Source organism: Erythrolamprus reginae, chromosome Z (assembly GCF_031021105.1).
Source record: "Erythrolamprus reginae isolate rEryReg1 chromosome Z, rEryReg1.hap1, whole genome shotgun sequence".
Taxonomy (NCBI): Eukaryota; Metazoa; Chordata; class Lepidosauria; order Squamata; family Dipsadidae; genus Erythrolamprus; species Erythrolamprus reginae.
In genome coordinates, this window is record NC_091963.1 from 27,636,843 (window position 1) to 27,655,704 (window position 18,862).

General features: G+C 46.8%; 1 protein-coding gene across 4 annotated transcripts in view; it reads right to left on the reverse strand.

Annotated features, from left to right (window-relative positions):
• The window catches only part of RUNDC3B (RUN domain containing 3B), a 65,862-nt gene that overhangs the window by 36,865 nt on the left and 10,135 nt on the right, over window positions 1–18,862 (reverse strand). For all 4 annotated transcript variants that reach the window (XM_070727442.1, XM_070727440.1, XM_070727441.1 and 1 more), the window contains exons 2-4: window positions 13,979–14,094; window positions 9,088–9,221; window positions 406–491 (exon numbers count right to left, since the gene is read on the reverse strand). In XM_070727442.1, the coding sequence (XP_070583543.1) occupies window positions 406–491; window positions 9,088–9,221; window positions 13,979–14,094 (336 nt within the window). The remainder of the gene's footprint in view (window positions 1–405; window positions 492–9,087; window positions 9,222–13,978; window positions 14,095–18,862) is intronic.

Genomic DNA, 18,862 nt, shown 5'->3' on the forward strand with positions numbered 1-18,862 from the left:
TTAAGGAAATATTTATTAATTCTAATTTCTTGTACATAAATCAAATTATAAATAGTAGCATCTAAAGAATCTGATGATTTCAACCAAATTACAGAATAAGTGTTTCAATATAACACACTTTACATAAATACTCCTTAAAGCCAGCTGTCATAAGTAACCATACCACCAATAATAAACAAATAATAATAATAATAATAATAATAATAATAATAATAATAATAATTTATTATATTTGTATGCCGCCCCTCTCCGAAGACTTAACACTGAAGGTTTAACACTGAATATAAATACATGTTTTCATTTTACTCCCTTCCATGCAAGTTATCATTTACTGACTAAATCTGATAAAGAATAAGGAATTTTAAATGACTTAAAATCTACTTTATTTAACAAAATATTTAATACCTGGTTGTTTTGAAATCTCTCAAAGCTGCTGAAATATATTCAGACAAGTGTTTTTCCATAAGTGCTACTCTAATCCAAGCTCTTCCCTGAAATCCAAATCATGATATAAGTATTATTAAACAGAAATCTGGTCCATTCAATCTCTGAAACCCGAACAGAATAACAAAGTTATCATACTTCATCCTATTCATATTTATTTATTTTATATACAGTTCGTTTTAAATAAATAAAATAATGATAATGATAATGATGATGATAATAATAATAATAATAATAATAATGGTATTTGCGTATATACCTTCTATCCATCATCTTATTTTTTACTTTTTAAACATACATAATAATAATAATAATAATAATAATAATAATAATAATAATAATAATAATAATGGTATTTGCGCATCTACCTTCTATCCATCATCTTATTTTTTTACTTTTTAAACATACATAATAATAATAATAATAATCTTAACTTATAATATTTACTTGTACATAGTAACTATAATTTCCATCATCTGACAATACAGTATATATAATAATCTTTTCCAAGTTTTTAGTTTCTAGCTCTATTTTCTCATCTTTAATAAAAGTAATATACCTGTAGAAATTTAATAAATTACTATAGAGCACAATGGCTTCACTGATTGTACTTGCCAAATTATTTTCACTAATTTGTTCACTTTTATACACATTTACGAATCATCTACGGCAGTGGTCCCCAACGTTTTTTCCACCAGGGACCAGTTTCAGCAAGACAATTTTTCTATGGCCCAGTGGGGGCGGAAAGGGGCGTGGTTGGGGGCGGGATTAAGCATGGGGGTGCTGGTCCTCCCCGCCCCTCTTTCCCGCCATCGTCCTGTGGCCGGCAGAACCTGCCTCCCAAGCCCTCTTGCCCAGCGGGAGCTAAGCGCTGGAGAGAGGGGGTCAGGCTGGCCCTCCTGCCTCCCCCCAGCCAAAAACGCAAAAGCGCCCCACGGCAGAAGCCAAAAGAGGCTTGAGCCTCTCGGTCCTTCCCGCCCCTCTGTCCCATCCATCGTCCTGTGGCCGGCAGAACCTGCCTCCCGAGGCCTCTTGCCCGGCGGGAGGCGAAGCGCTGGAGGGAACGGGTGGCGGCATGAGGGCTGGCAGCTGCTGACTCCACGGACCGGTGCAACATGCCCCGCGGCCCGGTACTGGTCCGCGGCCCGGTGGTTGGGGACCCCTGATCTACGGTATATAGAAACTATATTCACATATATATTTCGAATAAGGCAGTTATTTGAATAAAATATCCCACTGTTCTCTGAATGATACACTCTATGCTACTATTTGTATTCCAGTTGATGTCAGGATAGTTACTATTACTATTGTGATGCAGCAAATGATTTGTCTATTTCCTCTGTTTGCTTATTTGGTGTACAGTGATCCCTCGAGTTTCGCGAGGGTTCCGTTCCAAGACCCCTCGCGAAACTCGATTTTTCGCGATATAGCGGTGCGGAAGTAAAAACACCATCTGCGCATGTGCGGCCATTTTTTCATGGCCGCACATGCGCAGATGGTGAAGTTTGCGTGTGGGCGGTGGGGAAGACCAAGGGAAGGTTACTTCAGCCGCCCAACAGCTGATCTGCTCGGTAGCGCGGCAGCAGCGAGGAGCCGAAGATGGGGTTTCCCCTTTGCCTGGGCAACGGGGAAACCTCATCTTCGGCTCCTCGCTGCTGCCGCGCTACCGAGCAGATCAGCTGTTGGGCGGCCGAAGGAACGTTCCCTGGGTCTTCCCCGCCGCCTCGGATCCTCGCTGATGCCCGCCCGCCGTTTGCCGCTCGCCCCGTTCGGCGGCCGCACATCCCGTTCGCCCGCCGCTCGCCCCGTTCGCCCGCCGCTCGCCCCGTTCGCCCGCCGCTCCCCTCGTTCTCCCCCCATTCCCCTCGTTCGCCCGCCGCTCCCCTCGTTCGCCCCCCACTCCCCTCGTTCGCCCGCCGCTCGCCTCGTTCGCCCGCCGCTATCGAACTTGCTATCGAGCCTGCTAATGAAATCCAACCCGCAGCGGCCCTTTCCCTCTCCAGGCTGCGGGAGGGGTCCGGAGAACAATGCCTGGCGCCGCGCTCCCGGCTGGGCTTTTTTCCCCCATTTCCCCTCGGGTGGAATTTCAGACCCTCCGCCGGTTGGATTTCATTAGCAGGCTCGATAGCAAGTTCTTCCTCCCTTTAGAAAGCCCCGCAGCCTCCTCCGCCCGGCGAGGCCGCCAGCGAGGACCCGCAAAGCCGCCGCCGCCGCAGCGAGGCCAAGCCGCCCGCTCCCACGGCACGGGCTCCCAACACAGCGCCGCTCAGCCCGCCCTCGGCGATGCCTCCGCGGATCTGCAAACCCAGCCGAGCGATGCCTCTGGTCTGGGCGAAGGCAGTGGGCAGTCCCCGCCGCAGCAGTCCCCGCGGGCACCGCGCGCCAAGGGCCGGCCAGGCCGCCGGCCAACAAAGGGGCTCCCTCGCCTCCCTCGGGCAGGTTTACAAAGGCAGCGCGGCAACTTGGAGCCCGGCACGCCCCGCAGCCCTCGCCTCGCCCGCCCCCGCCTGGCCGGCGCTCCGGCTACCCCCGGCTGAGGAAGAACCGAGTAGCCCCCGCCCTCCCCCGCCTGGCTCCCTTCAGCCCCCCGGGGCCAAGCGGGCGGGGGGCGGGCGGGACTTCGCCTGTCTCCGCCGCCAGCATCGCCCCTCCGGCGGGCCGGCCTCCCCCGCCCGCCTCTGCTGCAGCCGCCGCCGCCTCCCCGACTGGCACAAAAGGGCCCCGCCCGCCCCGCCCCGAACCTTACCTTGCGAGTTTTTGGCTGCGGGGGGAGAAGTAGGATTTTCCTAACTCCCTCCCCCTGCAGCCAAAAACTCAAAGCCTGTATCCTGCCGCCCGGTTTACCCAGGACACGAGCGGCGAAGTGACTTGGAGGAATGGAAAGTCCAAACCGCCCGGTTTCAGTGGGGTTTCCCCGTTGCCCAGGGATTCCTTCGCCCGAACGGAGGTGGCTGTGGTGTGTTCAGGAATCCCTGGGCAACGGGGAAACCCCACTGAAACCGGGCGGGTTAAGCCTCCTTCGGCGACTGCGGAACTGCTTGCTGTCAACTTTGCACTGGGCAAAGAACTCTTCACCTCCCGCCAGGCACGGACGAAAGGCGTGGAAGTCTATTGTAGCAGCTGCTACAGCGGAGACATTTGGGGGGGGGGGGGGAGGCAGGAGGCAGGAGATCCGGCCCTTCACTTGCCCTCCCAGCAAAAGGCAAAGCCGCGCAGCTCCCCAGCCGCCAAAGGAGGCTTAACCCCACCCCTCTGTCCCACTCATCGCCCGTGGTCGGCATAACCTCCTCCTGCCTATCCCCGCTTTTCTGCCGGCCACGGGCGATGGGTGGGACAGAGGGGTGGGGTTAAGCCTCCTTTGGCGGCTGGGGAGCTGCGCGGCTTTGCCTTTTGCTGGGAGGGCAAGTGAAGGGCCAGATCTCCTGCCTCCTGCCTCCCCCCCAAAATGTCTCCGCTGTAGCAGCTGCTACAATAGACTTCCACGCCTTTCGTCCGTGCCTGGCGGGAGGTGAAGAGTTCTTTGCCCAGTGCAAAGTTGACAGCAAGCAGTTCCGCAGTCGCCGAAGGAGGCTTAACCCGCCCGGTTTCAGTGGGGTTTCCCCGTTGCCCAGGGATTCTTTCGCCCGAACGGAGGTGGCTGTGGTGTGTTCAGGAATCCCTGGGCAACGGGGAAACCCCACTGAAACCGGGCGGGTTAAGCCTCCTTCGGCGACTGCGGAACTGCTTGCTGTCAACTTTGCACTGGGCAAAGAACTCTTCACCTCCCGCCAGGCACGGACGAAAGGCGTGGAAGTCTATTGTAGCAGCTGCTACAGCGGAGACATTGGGGGGGGGAGGCAGGAGGCAGGAGATCTGGCCCTTCACTTGCCCTCCCAGCAAAAGGCAAAGCCGCGCAGCTCCCCAGCCGCCAAAGGAGGCTTTACCCCACCCCTCTGTCCCACTCATCGCCCGTGGTCGGCATAACCTCCTCCTGCCTATCCCCGCTTTTCTGCCGGCCACGGGCGATGGGTGGGACAGAGGGGTGGGGTTAAGCCTCCTTTGGCGGCTGGGGAGCTGCGCGGCTTTGCCTTTTGCTGGGAGGGCAAGTGAAGGGCCAGATCTCCTGCCTCCTGCCTCCCCCCCAAAATGTCTCCGCTGTAGCAGCTGCTACAATAGACTTCCACGCCTTTCGTCCGTGCCTGGCGGGAGGTGAAGAGTTCTTTGCCCAGTGCAAAGTTGACAGCAAGCAGTTCCGCAGTCGCCGAAGGAGGCTTAACCCGCCCGGTTTCAGTGGGGTTTCCCCGTTGCCCAGGGATTCTTTCGCCCGAACGGAGGTGGCTGTGGTGTGTTCAGGAATCCCTGGGCAACGGGGAAACCCCACTGAAACCGGGCGGGTTAAGCCTCCTTCGGCGACTGCGGAACTGCTTGCTGTCAACTTTGCACTGGGCAAAGAACTCTTCACCTCCCGCCAGGCACGGACGAAAGGCGTGGAAGTCTATTGTAGCAGCTGCTACAGCGGAGACATTGGGGGGGGGAGGCAGGAGGCAGGAGATCTGGCCCTTCACTTGCCCTCCCAGCAAAAGGCAAAGCCGCGCAGCTCCCCAGCCGCCAAAGGAGGCTTTACCCCACCCCTCTGTCCCACTCATCGCCCGTGGTCGGCATAACCTCCTCCTGCCTATCCCCGCTTTTCTGCCGGCCACGGGCGATGGGTGGGACAGAGGGGTGGGGTTAAGCCTCCTTTGGCGGCTGGGGAGCTGCGCGGCTTTGCCTTTTGCTGGGAGGGCAAGTGAAGGGCCAGATCTCCTGCCTCCTGCCTCCCCCCCAAAATGTCTCCGCTGTAGCAGCTGCTACAATAGACTTCCACGCCTTTCGTCCGTGCCTGGCGGGAGGTGAAGAGTTCTTTGCCCAGTGCAAAGTTGACAGCAAGCAGTTCCGCAGTCGCCGAAGGAGGCTTAACCCGCCCGGTTTCAGTGGGGTTTCCCCGTTGCCCAGGGATTCCTTCGCCCGAACGGAGGTGGCTGTGGTGTGTTCAGGAATCCCTGGGCAACGGGGAAACCCCACTGAAACCGGGCGGGTTAAGCCTCCTTCGGCGACTGCGGAACTGCTTGCTGTCAACTTTGCACTGGGCAAAGAACTCTTCACCTCCCGCCAGGCACGGACGAAAGGCGTGGAAGTCTATTGTAGCAGCTGCTACAGCGGAGACATTGGGGGGGGGGAGGCAGGAGGCAGGAGATCTGGCCCTTCACTTGCCCTCCCAGCAAAAGGCAAAGCCGCGCAGCTCCCCAGCCGCCAAAGGAGGCTTTACCCCACCCCTCTGTCCCACTCATCGCCCGTGGTCGGCATAACCTCCTCCTGCCTATCCCCGCTTTTCTGCCGGCCACGGGCGATGGGTGGGACAGAGGGGTGGGGTTAAGCCTCCTTTGGCGGCTGGGGAGCTGCGCGGCTTTGCCTTTTGCTGGGAGGGCAAGTGAAGGGCCAGATCTCCTGCCTCCTGCCTCCCCCCCAAAATGTCTCCGCTGTAGCAGCTGCTACAATAGACTTCCACGCCTTTCGTCCGTGCCTGGCGGGAGGTGAAGAGTTCTTTGCCCAGTGCAAAGTTGACAGCAAGCAGTTCCGCAGTCGCCGAAGGAGGCTTAACCCGCCCGGTTTCAGTGGGGTTTCCCCGTTGCCCAGGGATTCCTTCGCCCGAACGGAGGTGGCTGTGGTGTGTTCAGGAATCCCTGGGCAACGGGGAAACCCCACTGAAACTGCAGAGCCGAAGGGTGGCCTTTTTGTCTGGGAGGGAAGATGACGCGCGGGCGGCACAGGGGGGGGGGAGGCAAAGCTCTGCGGCTCCAGCCACTTTCAGCCAAGCCTCCCCGGCCACGCAGCCAGGGAAGCCGAGCCGGGCGTGGCGGCGGCGGCGCTGCTGCTCCGGTCGCCCGATCGTCTCCTGCCTCCCGCGCCGATGTTCCACGCCCGGCTCGGCTTCCCTGGCTGCTTGGCGGGGGGGGGGAGGCTTGGCCGAAAGGGGCTGTACCCGCAGAGCTTTGCCTCCCACCCCTCGCCCCTGTGCTGCCGGCGCGTCATCTTCCCTCCCAGATTCCCCCGGCAAAGTGACGTGGAGGAATGGAAAGCTGAAACCGGGCGGTTTGAGTTTCCCATTCCTTCAAGTCACTTCGCCGCTGCTCTCCTGGCTAAACTGTGTGGCAGGAGACAGGCTTTGAGTTTTTGGCTGGGGGGGAGAAGTAGAACCTTCCTAACTCCCCCCCCCCACCAGCCAGAAGGAGCGGCGAAGTGACGTGGAGGAATGGAAAGCTGAAACTGGGCGGTTTGAGTTTCCCATTCCTCCAAGTCACTTTGCCGCTCCTCTCCTGGCTAAACCGGCGGCAGGAGACAGGGTTGGGGGGGGGTACTGGGAAGCCCCCCAGGCCGACTGCCACCTTTTCAAACAGCCGCGCCCTTCCCAGCTGAGTCCTGAAGCCAAGCGCCAAAGGCGAACTTCTGCGCTTGGCTTCAGGACTCAGCTGGGAAGCGGCACGGGTGTTTTAAAAGGTCTCCCCCGGCATGGGGGGCTTCCTAGCACCCCCCCAAACCCGGGTTGGGGGTTCGGGGGGTGCTAGGAAGCCCCCCATGCCGGCGGGAAGACCCAGGGAAGGTTCCTTTGGCCGCCTAGCAGCTGATCTGCCCGGCGGTAATGCAAACTCCACCATCTACGCATGCGTGCAGATGGTGGTGTTACTTCCGGGTAGAAAACTCGCGATATAGCGTTTCGCGAAACTCGAGATCGCGAAACTCGAGGGATCACTGTATAGTATACACCTATGGCAATGTAATCCCCCCATCTTTTTTATATTGACCCAAATGCATTCAAAAAGTTTTCATTATTGTTGTGGTCTGTTTCTATAGAGATGTGGTTATTTCTTACATATAACATAACACCACCTTTTCTTTTCTTTTCTTTGGTCTGATTCTTTTAAATAATTTAAATCCCTATAATTGTGTGTTCCATTTGTGGGTTTCATCCCACCAAGTTTTCATAATGGCAACAATATCATGTCTACCTTTACTTGAATTCCTAATTCACCCTCATATCCTGTGTGTTGGTGTATAATTCTTTTTAATTGGACCTATGTTTACTTTCTACATAACCTGTGTCTGAATTCCCCTAATGAAGTCTATTTGTTTGATGCACATGGTAGGGCATGCACTATTACAACTACTACTCCTACTACAATCTTGACAGCAAGATTGATATTCTTATCCGCACAACCATCTATATTATACGCAATGATAACCCTATTAGTTTTATATTGCTGGGAACAGAAATGTTCTATATCAATTAATTCTCTATCCTCGTTTGAACATTTATCCAGAAAATATGTGAATTTAATGTCAAATACCTCAATCCCTTTCCTTGATGGATGCAAACCATCTCTGGTACAGTTTTTCATTGAACCACTTACAGATATCATGCCACTTTAGAATCTCTAGTAAGGTCAGCAAGAGTATTGTATCTGTAATGCAGGGACACGGTGAAAGCTTTGTGTTTGTGATTCACAGCTCTCATCCTGCCAGATCCCATGGTTCTTCACACTACTTTTCTCCTGCAGCATCTTTTTATCTCAGAGAAGCTCAATAGAACAGAATGGCTGGGCTGGAAACCCAATTTCTGTCTGAAGAGCAAAGACTCTAGGTAAGCCCTTCATGGCATCGGACCAGAATATCTCCGAGACCGCCTTCTACTGCACGAATTCCAGCGACTGATTAGGTCCCACAGAGTCGGCCTTCTCCGGGTCCCGTCAACTAAACAATGTCGGCTGGCGGGGCCCAGGGGAAGAGCCTTCTCTGTGGCGGCCCCGACTCTCTGGAACCAGCTCCCCCCAGAGATTAGAACTGCCCCTACCCTTCTTGCCTTTCGTAAACTCCTCAAAACTCACCTTTGTCGTCAGGCATGGGGGAATTGAGATATCTCCCCCGGGCCTATATAATTTATGTATGGTATGTTTGTAGGTATGTCTGCTTAAAAATGGGGTTTTCTTAACTACTTTAAATTTTAAATTGTAAATTATTAGATTTGTTATGAATTGTTTTATTATGTTGCGAGCCGCCCCAAGTCTACGGAAAGGGGCGGCATATAAATCTAATAAATGAATGAATAAATAAATAAATAAATAAATAAATAAATAAATAAATAAGTCATTTGTCCATGTAGACTCGTAATTTATTTACAAATAGGACAGTATCCAAACTTGAAGAGTACCACGTAAGTCAGTTGCAACACAAGAATTGCACAGAATTAATTGCAATCACAGATGCACTTACCAAGAATGTACTGCTGCTCTTTTAGATTTTGAAACACATCCAGGTGCTTACCCTGCTCTAGTGGATTTATTCTCAGTCCCCCTGAACTCACAACTTCCCAGCAGCCTCTGGGAAATTTGAATGCCATGCAGATGCAACCAGCAGCTCAACTTCCAGGTGCTTACCTTGCTCCACTGGATTTCGTCTCAGTCCCCCTGAACTCAGAGCTAACAACTCTCTTCCCAGCAGCCTTTGGGAAATTCAAATGCGATCCAGATACAAACAGAAGTTCTTTATGTTTTCCTCACTCAGATGGTCTACTCTACTCTTCTCTTTTGAACAATACCAAATACATAACAAGAAGAATGTTGAAATACTCACCCTAGCTCTTGAAGAGGCAACGTTTTCCATATTCTCAATGCTACAGATGCAGTTATATGAAACTTTGCGACAAGCCACCTTAATATAATCCCAGAAAGTACGAGGGCTTTCATACCCAAACCAAGTGATTTGACCTGAAAGATCAGGAATAGAAAGAGATTAATCATTAAAATAAAGTGTGCATGATCTCGCAGGCAGCCCAATTCAGCTTCTCTGGAGGCGATCAGTCACCATTAGTCCTGGCAGAAAGCGATATGAGCAGGAAATGAAAAGACGGAGTCATCTGGGGGGGACATAATTTTTTTTTCCTGTGCTAGCAACTTTTAATTGGGATGAAAGAAAGGGAAGAGCTGGATTTTGATTTAATTAAAATACTATTTTCAGAGGAGAACAGTGTTTTTATTTTATTTTATTTATATTTTATTTATTTGATTTTTATGCCGACCTTCTCCTTAGACTCAGGGCGGCTTACAACATGTTAGCAATAGCACTTTTTAACAGAGCCAGCATATTGCCCCCACAATCCAGGTCCTCCACATCCAAGAGTTGTAGAAAGGGGAAGCTGCAATAATAGCTGCTTCCGAACTAGAGCGGCAGGGAAGGCTTTATTCAAATACTATTTTAGGACACATACTAATGTAATAGTGCCTTTTCGGTCTTTAAAGAAGAAACACTTTTGGGCAGTTACAACTGGGCTGTGTTTAGAGATATTTTTACTTTAGCTTCTTCCTTATCTTTTCCTCTTTTTTTCTTTTACTGTGAGCAGTACTGGATTTTTTTCTTTTACTGTGAGCAGTACTGGATTTTAGAAAGTCTTTTTTTTTGTATAGTGCCACCTTGGCTTGACAAAGTTTCTTTTTCTTTCCCTTAGCCTGTAAAAATAGTTGCAGCTACAGGAATTATTTACTTTCCTTTTTGTTTTTTCTTTTCCTCTTTGAGTTTTATCTGTCTGTTTTGGGTTAGAAAAAGAGACTCTATATGAAAACTTACCAAGTCACAATTTTGTTTTGTCTGGAAGTGTGCACAGTAGTTATCTTTTCCACTTTTTTTGTTGAATGACTGAATCTTTTTCTCTTTGTTATTTCAAGACCTGGTGGATAAATTAGGGTGAAAACAAAGGCTGAAGCTTTTTTTTCTTTTTCTTTTTCCTTTTTATTCTTTATTTTTCCCTTTTTCATACAAATTTCTACAACCTCTGACTAAGATTTGTATTACTGGATAGTTCTATCTTCATTTTTGTTTTTGATTCTATTTTGCTCTTTTTCCTATTTAAGTTACTGTGGAACATAACATCTGTTTTTATTGGATACAATTAGATTTTTTTTAAAAAAAAAATCTTTTGGCTTTTATTATTTCTTTTCTATATTTTTCTATATTGGAGTATATTCTTTTGGGATTATTGGATATATAGTTTCTTTTCCTTTTCTTCTTCTTCTTCTTCTTCTTCTTCTTCTTCTTCTTTCTTGTTGTTGCTGGATTTTTGCCATTGGATTTTTATACCTACTCAGTTGAGATTACAAATTAAATTTCACCACTTGAAAGATTATAATATGGCCATAAGAAAGATACCGCACCATTCTTCAACTGAAGCCAGATGCCACTACACAGCTCAGGAAACAAAATATACATGACAGAAATAAAAAAAATATGTTTTAAACTTTGCATGAAGATCTTAAAGATAGTATGGATGGAGTTAATAAAAGTATAAATAAAATGACAGAAAAAATAAAAGAGATGAAAGGATTTGAACAACCCCTTCAAAAATTGAAAGAGAGGATGGAAGTTAATGAAAGAAAAATTGAAGAATTGACAGAATCTGATAAGAGACGATAAAGAATTATAATAACTCTGGAAATAGATAGATCTGAATATTATTTGCACTTCTAAAATATGGTGGAAGAGAAAGGAGAAAACCTGGCAGAAACAACAGCAGAAACTTTACCAAAAGTCCCGGAGGAAAGTAAAAAAAAAATAACTACTTAATGATATCAGTTAAGTATATAGAGTGCACACCAGATATGCCATGAGAAATAAATTATCAATAAAGTGCATGTGAGATTTACTAAAAAGGCCTTAAGAGCAGAATTATAAAAACTGAGAAACACTACCTTTAAATACAAAGAGAATGAGATCATAGTTTTAAAGCAAGTTAAAGAATAAGAGATTTAAGAAGAGAATATCCGTTTTTAATGAAAAAACTGATTGAGAGAGGAGTGAATTTTAGATAGCTAATACCAGAAGGCATAATGGTGGTATGGCATAAACAAAGACTGAAGCTCGACACAGTTAAGTTGAAATATTCAACGGCAGAACTTCATACAGACAGAAGAAGGAATAAGAGAAATGAAAGAAAGAGAGGCAAAATTACAAGAGGCAATAGAAAGGCAATAGCTACAGCTAACTGAACAAGAATTGGAATTACATGAGAAAGAACTAAAGGGTACAACAGCAACAGCAATGGAAGTAAAGGACCAGAAGGAAATGAGGATGACAAGATCGGCAAAAGCCTTAAGATAAGAAAAAGATAAACATGGATAAAGAAATTAGGATGATTTTGATAAATATAAATGGACTGAACTCAGCAAATAAAAGAAATAGAATACTTAATAAATTTTAAAAATTGAATATGGACATAATTTATTTACAAGAAGTACATATTAGAAAACAACATTATTTTTTTTAGAATACACAAAATTAGAAGAACTGTATGTAACATTAATAGATCAAAGTAAAAGAGGAGTGGCTTTATATATACAAAAGAAAATAGACTCAAAAAGCATATACAGTAATACCTCATGATACGAACTTAATTGGTGCAAGGAGGAGGTTCGTAAGACGAAAGGTTCGTAAGACGAAACATTGTTTCCCATAGGAAACAATGTAAAGTCAATTAATCCGTGCAACCAAAAAAACCCCCGCAAAAAAAACGGCTTTCGGCGACTGCTGGGAAGCCGCGCGGCTGTTTTAAAAGGTGACAGCCAGCCTGGGGGGCTTCCCAGCACCCCCCGAACCCGGCCGGCTGTCACCTTTTAAAACAGGCGTGCGGCTTCCCAGCTGTCTCCCGAAGCCGAACGCCAAAGCCGAACTTCCGCGTTCGGCGTTCGGAGACAGCTGGGAAGCCGCGCGACTGTTTTAAAAAGTCGCAGCTGGCCTGGGGGGCTTCCCAGCACCCCCCCGAACCCCGAACCTGGGTTCGGGGGGGGTGCTGGGAAGTCCCCCAGGCCGGCTGCGACCTTTTAAAACAGCCACGCGGCTTCCCAGCTGTCTCCTGAAGCCGAACGCCAAAGCCGAACTTCCGTGTTTGGCATTCGGCGTCAGCTGGGAAGCCGCGCGGCTGTTTTAAAAGGTCGCAGCCGGCCTGGGGGGCTTCCCAGCACCCTCCAGAAGCCCCCCAGGCCGGCTGCGACCTTTTAAAACAGCCGTGCGGCTTCCCAGCTGTCTCCTGAAGCCGAACGGCAAAGCCGAACTTCCGCGTTCGGCGTTCGGAGACAGCTGGGAAGCCGCGCGACTGTTTTAAAAAGTCGCAGCTGGCCTGGGGGGCTTCCCAGCACCCCCCCGAACCCCGAACCTGGGTTCGGGGGGGGTGCTGGGAAGTCCCCCAGGCCGGCTGCGACCTTTTAAAACAGCCACGCGGCTTCCCAGCTGTCTCCTGAAGCCGAACGCCAAAGCCGAACTTCCGTGTTTGGCATTCGGCGTCAGCTGGGAAGCCGCGCGGCTGTTTTAAAAGGTCGCAGCCGGCCTGGGGGGCTTCCCAGCACCCTCCAGAAGCCCCCCAGGCCGGCTGCGACCTTTTAAAACAGCCGTGCGGCTTCCCAGCTGTCTCCTGAAGCCGAACGGCAAAGCCGAACTTCCGCGTTCGGCGTTCGGAGACAGCTGGGAAGCCGCACGGCTGTTTTAAAAGGTCGCAGCCGGCCTGGGGGGCTTCTGGAGGGTGCTGGGAAGCCCCCCAGGCTGGCTGCATCCTTTTAAAACAGCTGCGCGGCTTCCCAGCTGTCTCCCGAAGCCGAACGCCAAAGCCGAACTTCTGCGTTCGGCGTTCGGAGACAGCTGGGAAGCCACGCGGCTGTTTTAAAAGGTCGCAGCCGGCCTCGGGGGATTCCCAGCACCCCCCCGAACCCGGGTTCGGGGAGTGCTGGGAAGCCCCCCAGGCTGGCTGCGACCTTTTAAAACAGCCGCGCGACTTCCCAGCTGTCTCCTGAAGCCGAACGCCAAAGCCGAACTTCCGCGTTCGGCCTTCGGAGACAGCTGGGAAGCCGTGCGGCTGTTGTAAAAGGTCGCAGACGGCCTGGGGGGCTTCCCAGCAGCCCCCCGAACTGGGAAGCCCCCCAGGCCGGCTGCGACCTTTTAAAACAGCCGCGCGACTTCCCAGCTGTCTCCTGAAGCCGAACGCCAAAGCCGAACTTCCGCGTTCGGCTTCGGGAGACAGCTGGGAAGCCGCGCGGCTGTTTTAAAAGGTGACAGCCGGGCTGGGGGGCTTCCCAGAAACCTCCCGAACCAAACCTGGGGTTCAGAAAAATTTTGCGTCTTCTTACGAACTTTGTTCGAGTTACGAACCGGCGTTCGGGAGGCTTCTGGGAAGCCCCGCCGCCCAGCTGTCACCTTTTAAAACAGCCGCGCGGCTTCCCAGCAGTCTCCGAACGCCGGTTCGTAACTCGAAAAAAGTTCGTAAGAAGAGGCAAAATTTTTCTGAACCCCGGGTTCGTATCACGAGTTGTTCGTAAGACGAGGGGTTCGTATCTTGAGGTACCACTGTACATAGACGAAGATGAAAGAATACTGATGGTGGAAATAGTGATGAATAATCAGAAGATATTATTAGTAGCAATGTATGCATATATCATTGAAGGAGATGGTTTCTTCTACAAAATATGTAAAATCAGATTTTATGTACCTGTGAGCCGATGGCTTAGAATTTGTTCCAGAATAGCTGCAAAATTATTGAATTCAGGATAAGAATCATCAATAGTTTCGAAGCATGAGCGATCAATCAGCGTCTTGATAGAAAACCTAAAAAATTAACATACCGCAATTTATCATATATACAAACTTTGATGTATTTATACTATAAATACATACATAATTTATATTTATATAATACATGTATAAAATACAATAAGACATATCATTAAAATAAAAAAGAAAAGTTGGGATAAAATGGATAAGGGTGAAAAGTGACATGTTTATAAGAAAGGTAGTCTATGATTTTTCAAGAACCGAAATAAAAAAAATGCAACAACCTCTGTTTTTTAAAGTTTAAATGTCTTAAATATAAACAACATTTTTTAAAATAGTAGTATTTAATATTTTAATATTTTAATATTTTAAAAGTCCCAATATTCATGTATTCACAGATTTGGTCGAACTATTTAATTATTGTATATAATATACAAACATTAACTATAAACAAATCAGAACCATATATAGTGCAAAAAAATTCCAAAAACAAATCCCTCCCAAAAAACCCAAAACAAGATCGTGACACCTGAGCACTGCTGAAAACTCAGCTTCTGCACATGCGCAGAAAGAAAGAAAAAACCAAAAAGATGGCAGGGCTCACGGGCCAGCACTGACTGACCTGGTTCTGTCAAGTCTTCATAATGTCACCAGCGGTTTGCTACTGGTTTGGGTGAACCCAGTAAAGGGCTACTAAATTTTTACTACCACACTGTGGGCATGGCTTATGCAGGATGCCCTGCATTTTCTTTCAACATCTTTCAGTGCAAATTGGGTGTTCTGGGGTGGAGCTCCATTTTCACTACCCCACTGCGTTCCCTCCATCCGGGCAGCTGTCCACTACTGCATGAACCGATCCGAACTTGGAGGAACCCACCCCTGTTGTAACTCAGACAATGTTTATCAATGCAATAAATCATAAATATGTTTAGCATCTCTTAACAGGATGTGTAAACCATATCAAATTTTACAGGGTATTAAAGGAACATGTTGAAACATTTGCTTTTCAATATTTTAGTGTTTTTCCTAATCTTAATTCTCCCCTAATTTTTACCCTAACACTGCAAGAAAGTTTATTATTCTTGCTTAAAGAACATAATACATACTAATGTACATATTTTATTTCTAAACATCAACAGCACTTTATTATCATAATGCTAAAGTGAACCAGTTAAGTCCTTCACTATGCAATCACCATGGCTGGAATTTTTCAGGCAATCCAGACAGTACTCTCTGTCAGTAAATGTATTTTCCATTAATTATTGTATTGTTCCTCTAGAAAAAAATCCATTAAACAGGTGTAGTTGGAATAAATCTGCAATAGATTTTAAATCGTAGTATTGTTCTAAAAGGACTTTGCCTGGAATCATACAGAGAATAGTGTTCCCTCGATTTTCGCGGGGGATGCGTTCCAAGACCGCCCGCGAAAGTTGAATTTCCACGAAGTAGAGATGCGGAAGTAAATACACTATTTTTGGCTATGAAAAGTATCACAAGCCATCCCTTAACACTTTAAACCCCTAAATTGCAATTTCCCATTCCCTTAGCAACCATGTTTCTTTATTAAAGTTTATTAAAAAAAATATTTATTAAAGGTGGACGAAAGTTTGGTGATGACATATGACATCATCGGGCAGGGAAAACCGTGGTATAGGGGGGAAAACTGCAAAGTATTTTTAATTAATATTTTTGAAAAACCGTGGTATAGACTTTTCGCGAAGTTCGAACCTGCGAAAATCGAGGGAACAGTGTAATGACAGTAATATTGGGAAATGATATACTTGGAAATAGCTGATAAAGAAAATATCTATCACTATGACAAACAGGATGTGATGATGAAATGTATTGCTAGGCTTCCTAGTGAGATGCTGTAACAGGCATGACATACCTTAGTCATTGGGACTATACTATTCATTTTTGTCTTCATCACAGAAAATACTCCATGCCATCCATTTCGTTTTGCTTTAAATCAAGGCTTTTGCCTCTTCACAACAAGATAAATGTCAGCCTTACTTTATATAGAAAATGAACTAAGGCTGCATCATCTGTATTTGCATAATATCTTTGGTTATTTATAACTTTTCAGTTATAAATTGATTGTATTTGCATCACACACTAGATTACCATATTAAACCTGAATTCGTAGAAATCTCGCTGTAATGGTAAATAGTACAGGGCAAATGCTGTTTTTTCTTCGCAATGAGAATTAACCCCCACTATAAATTATTTTTATATTCTTCTACAAAAGCTTAGCTTCTCTTCTGGATTACTCAGGATTTAGCATCCCAGCACAATGCAATGGCAACTCCTCAGTAATATGGATACCTAAGCACTGTTGGGTCCCGTTAATACTAACGGGAGAGCATTAATAAATCCCACAGATCTACACTTGGAAGACATATAACACTAGAAAAAAAAGCAAAGCCAGGCCATATCCTCATTGTTGCCAAGAAAATTACATAAACACAATACAGTATACACATCCATGGAGTCACTCATTCTAATTAGATTTAAAGTAAAATGGGCTTCACTACAGATTATTAAATAAAAAAACCTAATTGAGATATAACTACTCTTAGTAAAGCATGCATTTATTTCTGGTCAGCAGGACATATAGAAAAAATATGATTTATTACAGGAATATTTCTGAAATGATATTCTTAGTATACAAAAACACACAAGAGAAGCAAGATAGAATAAAGTACATTTTAACTAGCATGACAAATTCTGGGCATTAATCTTACTAGAAAGTGACATAAAATCTGTTTTCAGATTTAAGAAGGTATAAACTAGAAAGAATTGAAAGGCAGAATGAAGAAACTGCAGTGGGAAAGGACAAGAAGTTCCTTAGAAGAATATATTCAAAGGTTTGACAAAAAATAATTACTCCATTAGCATTTTTAACATTTGCAATAGCAGTGCTTTCATAACAGGATGGTGAATATATCCTAAGGCAAAAGCTAGAAAACATATTAGTAGGCATAAAACCAGAAATCAAAAAGCTGCAAAACAATTATTCCAGTCCCAACAAGCAGCTATAATTTGCATACTCATTTTACCAGAAAATCCTACTGACAAAAGAACTTGAGATACGCAAACTAAAGAAAACATGGACAGAACAGAATGCTCAGGTATTTTTCTTGGGAGAAATGCATTAGTAGAGAAGTAGGCAAAGTTGGCTCTTCTATGACTTGTGGTCTTCCACTCCCAGAATTCCTGAACCAATCATGCTATCTCAGGAATTCTGGGAGTTAAACTTCACATGTCATAAAAGAGCCAACTTTGCCTATCCCTGCATTAGTACCTTTTTCTGGGATTTTTAAAAAATCTCTCCACATATTTTCTGGTGGTCACTCATCCAAATATAAATTAAATTCAACCAGCTGAGCTTTTTCAACACAACCCAAACTTCAGGGAATATACAGATATATACTTATTTTTATATGTGTGTGTGTGTGTGTGTGTGTGTGTGTGTATGCATGTATGTATGTATGCAGGCACGCATGCATGCATGTATGTGTATGTGTGATTTCGTTATTTGCAACAGTTCCTACCCACCTAGAAGTTTGAAAGCATGTACATGAAAGTATTATTTAAGTGGGAAGGTAACAGCATTCCCTGCATATAGTCAGGCAAGTCACATGACCACACAAATGTCTTTAGACAATGCTGGCTCCTCTAGATAGAAAACGGAGATGAGCACCATCTCCTAGAGTTGGACACGACTGGACAAGGGAAACCTTTACCTTTTTTATATATAGCATTAGTATTGGTGTGTACACAATCACACACTTTGTTTGTTTTATTGGATTTATTTATTTATTTATTGGATTTATATGTCGCCCCTCTCCGAGAACTCGGGGCGGCTAACACATTAACACTAGCATGTAAATATTGAAGGAAGATAGTACCCACCCATTCCTAGAATAAAATATTATAGGAAATATTAAAAAGGCAGAATATTACATTTTTCCTAAAAAAGAAATATGTTTCTAAAGACATAAACTCAGAGCCTAAGCTTCCTGCCCCCCAACAGATATTTTGGTGCCCATCTATCTAAAAGACAAAAGGCTGGGCCATCTTATCTACAAAGCAAAAGACTTTCATCCTCAGGACATGATAGGATTATCCTTCAGTCAAGATCCAAACCAGGACAAAGCATTAAGCCAAATAGGAATTGCCCAATACCCTTTCGGAATACAGTGATCCCTCGATTTTCATGGGGGGTTGCGTTCCCAGACTGCCCGCAAAAGTCGAATTTCTGTGAAGTAGAGATGCGGAAGTAAAAACACCTTTTTTGGCTATGGACAGCCAAAAACTACCCCCGCGCACCCTTTTCCAAGTCTGCGCAAGGAGCCGGGCTTGAAGTTGGGGGTGGGGAGTGACGAAAGTTGGAGGCCGGCAAAGATTGCTTTGAATGTCGCCCCCCCCGCCCCCCAGTGCCTCCGGCCCCCTCGCCACTACCCTCCACCCGCCCGATTTGCCCCTCTCACCGGCTTTCTTGGGACACAGGTCCTCCTGCAGCAGCGCTGGCGGCTATGGCTTCTCATCCTCCTCATTCGGCTGCTAGCCGCTCAGTGCTTTGAGAATGCCCACCCCACCCCTCTTGCAGTCCCTTAGCTGAGAGCGCTTTCGTCCCAGCTGTCAGCGAGGGGGCTGCAGGAGAGGCGGGGCAGGCATTCTCACAGAGAGAGAGCAACAGACAGAGCGAGATAGAAAGGAGAGAGGGAGAGAGTGAGAAAGAGAGAGAGAGAGAGAGCAAGGGGGAAAAGTGGAAGGTAGAAAGAGAGAGAAATGATAGAAAAACGGGGAGAAAAAAGAG